Below are 5,651 nucleotides of genomic sequence, written 5' to 3' on the forward strand. Positions count from 1 at the left end.
GGATGAAAACGGTTAGTGGAAAAAACTTTTTAGGCTATAAGTTTATTAAAACTAGTGTGAAATTAGCTGGAGGAGCTCAGACTGGCTGGACAGCTCCTGCAGCATCATCACTCAGTCCATGGCGATGTTCTGACCTCCCTCCCATCCAGCTGGTCTCTACTGGTTCTGTGACTGTCGTCCTTCTCCCAGTATAACCCAGTAAGCTGGTGTTAAATTGAAAGCAAGGCTTGCTGCAGGTCAGGAACGAGCAATGCCTTCTCTGTGACGGCCATGTTGGCTCTGGGTAAAGTCACCATGGTGACGTCATAACAGAACAATTCACAAACAACCAGACACACACAGCTCTGCAGTCCGTATAGCAGTCAGACGGCGGCGGCGCTCTGATCGGCTGCTTCCCTCCTCCAGCAGCGCCGATCCTTCCATCAGTCTTGGCTGTGCAGCTCCTGCAACAGTGAGGTGATATCAGCCTGATATGCTCCAAACCTCAGGGGTCAGGAAGGTCAGAGGTATCCACGGTAACCTGCAATGGATACGTGGAGAGATGGTTAATGGGCCTTCAGAGTGAAGACGCTGCAGCAGAACTAGAGGAGACGCTCACCTTGATGAAGATGGTGTCGTCTTTGATGTAGCTGCCCGTCTCCAGGACGCTCTGAGCCACAAACAGAGGGCAGCCTGAGGCGATGTTCATCTCCGCTGTGGGACGCCTGAAGCTGCTGCTATGAGGATCAGGCTTGAAGGCATCACCCAGATGTTTCCTGGAAGGACCCTGGTCCATCAGCATCAGAGTGACCTGAGAGAGACACAGAAATCAGCAGGAGACCAGAACCACAGGCTGGGTTCTGGTTAGCAGTCTGCTGGAAAACATGTTCACTCATAAAGAAACTGGAGTCAGGGAAGGTCAGAGGTCAGAGAAGGTCAGGTTAGAGGAGGTCAGAGGTCAGGGAAGGTCAGAGGTCAGGGAAGGTCAGGTTAGAGAAGGTCAGAGGTCAGTGAAGGTCAGGTTAGAGGAGGTCAGAGGTCAGGGAAGGTCAGAGAAGTTCAGAGGTCAGGGAAGGTCAGGTTAGAGAAGGTCAGAGGTCAGAGAAGGTCAGGTTAGAGGAGGTCTAAGAGGTCAGGGAAGGTCAGAGAAGTTCAGAGGTCAGGGAAGGTCAGGTTAGAGAAGGTCAGAGGTCAGGGAAGGTCAGAGGTCAGACAAGGTCAGAGAAGGTCAGGTTAGAGAAGGTCAGAGGTCAGGGAAGGACAGAGGAGGTCAGGTTAGAGAAGGTCAGAGGTCAGGGAAGGTCAGAGAAGGTCAGGTTAGAGAAGGTCAGGGAAGGTCCGAGAAGTTCAGAGGTTAGAGAAGGTCAGAGGTCAGGGAAGGTCAGAGGTCAGGTTAGAGAAGGTCAGAGAAGGCCACAAAGGTTACTTCTATTTTATTTCCCTTTGTGATTAATAAAGTTTTTTAGAATTTAAATTCTTAGAGAATTTCCTGAACCAGCAGAAGCTGCCATCAGAGCTTCATAGAAGACAAACAACAGCGATGGAGACAGACGCTACCTTCTGTTTGAAGGGCCAGGGCAGCAGGGCGTCGTACTCGCCCTTCATCACCACAAAGAACAGCGACAGGTGCGTCCCCTTGCCCATGCCGTCTCCGTTCAGGTAAACCCGAGCGCACATCTTGTATCCAAAGTATCCGGTATAAAATGGCTGCGAGTAAAGAGACAGCGTCTTCCCCGCCACCGCTTCCTGTTTCCGCCTCTTGTAGTCCCGGATCTTCCATATTAGGGTTCCGTTGTAGCTGGCCGTCTCCAGTACCTGGAACCTCAAGTCCATGTCGGCCAGGCGGATTTCGTGGACGCTCAGCATGTCGTCATGGCGACTGAGCTGAGTTTCCAAAGATGCTGCAACCAGGAGAAATTCACGGTCAGATCAACGGGAGGAACACTTCCGTTGGTCATTGAACCCAGAACAGGAACTGACCCAGAGTGTGGCTTGACCCCGACCCGCTCCGCCCCCCCTGCTCCAAGGCGGTGAGCCTGGTCCGGACGTTCTCCACCGTTCCTCGTAGGGTCTCCACCTCTTCTCTCAGCACACGAAGTGAGCGCAGCTCCAGCTCCAACTCCAGCAGCTTCTCTGAGTGGGAGCTCATCAGTTTCTATGGAAACAGAGAACAGGACAGTCTGAGGCGTTCAGGTCCAAGTCAATGTTCAGGCACATCCATATGGGCCCTTCTGTCACACTGAACACTCCAAGCCATTTAGGACTGCAGCAATTAACCATCTAATCTGCAATCCAATGACTAGAACTATGTCTCCATTCATTCATCTACAGAAGCCTTTTGGACCAGGTTTGAACTTACAACTTCTGACAATTTGCTTAAAACATCTAATTATAAAATAAAATAATAATTTAAACACCTGACAGTTTCTTTGTAGAAATTACAGCTAATTCTTAATGCTATTTGACCCTTTTAATCCTGGTCTACCTTCCATCCTTTTGTTCTGCATTGAAAACAATTTAACCCTCTGGTTCTGGTTCTGGTTCTGGTTCCAGCTGTTTCATGATGCATTTCTACCGTAGGACTTTAGACCTTGGTGGGACCAATCCTGATGGACAGCTGTAGCTACCAGATCTGCTGGCGTCCTGCTTCCTGCCAGTGATGTTACGCTACATGATTGGCTGAACGTTGCCACATGATGATAAACATTGTGGTTGCCCAGACAACGATAATAACATAAAGCAGTGTCAGTGTGCCAAGTCGGGAGCATCTGTAGTGTTAGCGTGTCTAATGACAGATGAAGTTTTTACCTGATTGATAACAAAACTAAAAAATAAATCTGTTTCTGTTGAACAAAGTAACTGATAGACCATGATAGCAAATAAAGGTAATAATATGTTGAGACTCCAGAAGAGATTTGATCCTTAAGAAACGGGAGCAATACAGTTTGTTTGAGAAGAGTTGCCATATAATGATGTCATAAGAAGGGGCGGGGCCCCGAGCAGATCTGGTACCTATGCTGGACTCAGGCTGCTGGATAACAGTTTAAAGAACGTTCCTCTCTCAGGTTCCTTCTCTGCAGCCGTTGTTGAACTCATTATTTTAGATTTAATATTGAATACATGCAAGCATTCCTGTCACATCCTGCACCTCCATCACTGATATTAAAACATGTTTTATTGACCATCAGGCCTCATTAAGCGTCTGCTCCACACGCTAACTGAAAACAGGCTTCATAAACACATAAATACTTTTACATTTTACATTTCTAGGACTTCTTGGAACGTCTAGTCTTTAAAGGCATCTGATCTAACGCTACGTTCACACCTAAACCAGCAGAGGCAGCAAAAGCAACTAGTTTACATGTAAAGTCAATGGTTGACGACCATCAATGAGCAGCAAAAGGTCCTGCAGCGCGTTTAGAGCAGCAGGAGCATCGCCTCAGGAGCTTCTGAGCATCTGACACACTGCGAGAGCAGCAGCTGCTGGACGCACCACATCAACCAATGAGAGAAGCTGATCTGGGAGCTGACAGGGAGACAGACACAGCACTGCTGATGCAGAGCGCAATAATCACTCCTCTGAAACAGTTTATTAACACCTAAATTTACTTAAAATGTAGAAACCTGCCAGCAGAACAAGTTCGCTTTTATTATCCTGCTGCCTACAGTTTGTAGCACATACCTGGAAAAAAGCAAACATCTACTTCCAGCCACCACCAACAGTAGGGGAAAACCCCCAAGAGGCGAGCGGGCCTGAGGCAGCTGCAGAACTGGGTTCCTAGTAAGAACGCTCCGCTGGCAAATATAGCTGCCATTGTTCCAGGCGAAGAAAGGATAGGGTAGTTCCACCCAACGCGCATCAGACCCACATTTCCACCGCGCAGCTAGAGCAGCAAAGATGCTTCAGACGTGGGTCAGAACTAAACTGGTACAAGCATCAAAAATGAAACAGCATGCGCGTTTTAGCTGCTTCTGCTGGATGCAGTCTGAACGTAGCATAAGTTACTAGAATCTGTTCATTTGGTTTAAGATCAACAAACTCAAGCAATAATTTTCCTGTTTAAGGTTTTTATTTCTCTTCCTATTTTGTCTCACTTTTTTGTTAAAGAGCATCACAGAGGAGGGAAACCTGAGCAGGGTGCTGTGGTCCATGCTAAAACAGTCTGGAGACACCGTCTCCATGGTGATGCATGGCAGTGGCAGCATCATGTTACGGAGATGCTTTTCTTCAGATGTGTTGTGGTACCTGCATGTTGGCCAGCTTCTGCTCCGTCTGCCGGTTCTTCTCCCGTAGCTCTTCGTTCTGGTTCTCCAGCTCCGACAGTCGGCTGCTGAGCGCAGGAAGCACCTTACAGCGCTCCATCAGCTCCTCCTTCACGTTCTCCACCTGTCATCACAGACAGGCTTCGGTCTAACGCCGTTCAACCCAAACCTGCTGGGTGTGGTACGTATGGTCACTATGGTTACCTTGTTCTCTAATAAGCAGTTCCCTTTCACCATCATTCTCAGGTGCTCAGCTACGAAGGTGGAGTCGTGCTGCCTCATGTCTTGATTTAGGCCCTAAACCAGCAAACAGTCCATCAGCAGAGCAGAAGATGAGGCTGAAGAATTACAGACCAGAAAGAAAAGAGGAGGGGTTGGCAGTAGAGGGGGGGGTCACCTTGAATGTGCAGCCATAGCGGTGGAACAGGCAGCTGACCTGGGCTTTGGGACAGTCATGCTGGTGGCTTGTGAGCTGAAAGAAGACAAAGATTCAGAAGATCAGTTCAACTGAAGGTCAGGATGTCGGCGGTTGGGGGGGTGTGGGTGGGGGGGGGTCAGTACCTCACTTCGGGGCAGGGAAGAGAAGGAGCAGTGGTTGGGACAAGACACAGGAAACGAGGGACACACCGTCTCTTTGTGTTTCTGAAAACAATTTCACAAAATGTTTAATCCAGGACATTTAATCCAGCACAGTTAAACCCAGGACAGTTTAATTCAGGATGGTTTAATCCAGGACGGTTTAACCCTGGATGGTTTAACCCAGGACAGTTTAACCCAGGACAGTTTAATCCAGGAGAGTTTAACCCAGGAGGGTTTAATCCAGGAGAGTTTAATCCAGGAGAGTTTAACCCAGGACAGTTTAAACCAGGACGGTTTAAACCAGGACGGTTTAATCCAGGAGGGTTTAATCCAGGAGAATTTAACCCAGGACAGTTTAACCCAGGACAGTTTAACCCGTGACAGTTTAACCCAGGACAGTTTAACCCAGGACAGTTTAACCCAGGACAGTTTAACCCAGGACAGTTTAATCCAGGACAGTTTAATCCAGGAGAGTTTATTTCAGGAGAGTTTACCCAGGACAGTTTAACCAAGGACAGTTTAACCCAGGACAGTTTAAACCAGGACGGTTTAAACCAGGACAGTTTAATCCAGGACGGTTTAAACCAGGAGAGTTTAACCCAGGACAGTTTAATCCAGGACAGTTTAACCCAGGAGAGTTTAACCCAGGAGAGTTTAATCCAGGACAGTTTAAACCAGGACAGTTTAAACCAGGACAGTTTAAACCAGGACAGTTTAACCCAGGACAGTTTAACCCAGGACAGTTTAACCCAGGAGAGTTTAACCCAGGAGAGTTTAACCCAGGAGAGTTTAACCCAGGAGGGTTTAACCCAGGAGGGTTTAATCCAGGA

The 5,651-nt window shown here is 48.1% G+C and overlaps 1 protein-coding gene across 1 annotated transcript in view; it reads right to left on the reverse strand.

Moving 5' to 3' along the window:
• Nucleotides 1-6: 6 nt before the first annotated feature.
• The window catches only part of traf3 (TNF receptor associated factor 3), a 16,342-nt gene continuing 10,697 nt past the window's right edge, over nt 7-5,651 (reverse strand). The window contains exons 7-14 of the mRNA XM_015374883.1: nt 4,804-4,884; nt 4,640-4,714; nt 4,447-4,539; nt 4,226-4,366; nt 1,960-2,134; nt 1,537-1,880; nt 599-790; nt 7-520 (exon numbers count right to left, since the gene is read on the reverse strand). Coding sequence (XP_015230369.1) covers nt 485-520; nt 599-790; nt 1,537-1,880; nt 1,960-2,134; nt 4,226-4,366; nt 4,447-4,539; nt 4,640-4,714; nt 4,804-4,884 — 1,137 coding nt within the window. The 3' untranslated portion in view covers nt 7-484. The remainder of the gene's footprint in view (nt 521-598; nt 791-1,536; nt 1,881-1,959; nt 2,135-4,225; nt 4,367-4,446; nt 4,540-4,639; nt 4,715-4,803; nt 4,885-5,651) is intronic.

This window comes from Cyprinodon variegatus, unplaced genomic scaffold (assembly GCF_000732505.1).
Source record: "Cyprinodon variegatus isolate N-32 unplaced genomic scaffold, C_variegatus-1.0 Scaffold110, whole genome shotgun sequence".
Classification (NCBI taxonomy): Eukaryota; Metazoa; Chordata; class Actinopteri; order Cyprinodontiformes; family Cyprinodontidae; genus Cyprinodon; species Cyprinodon variegatus.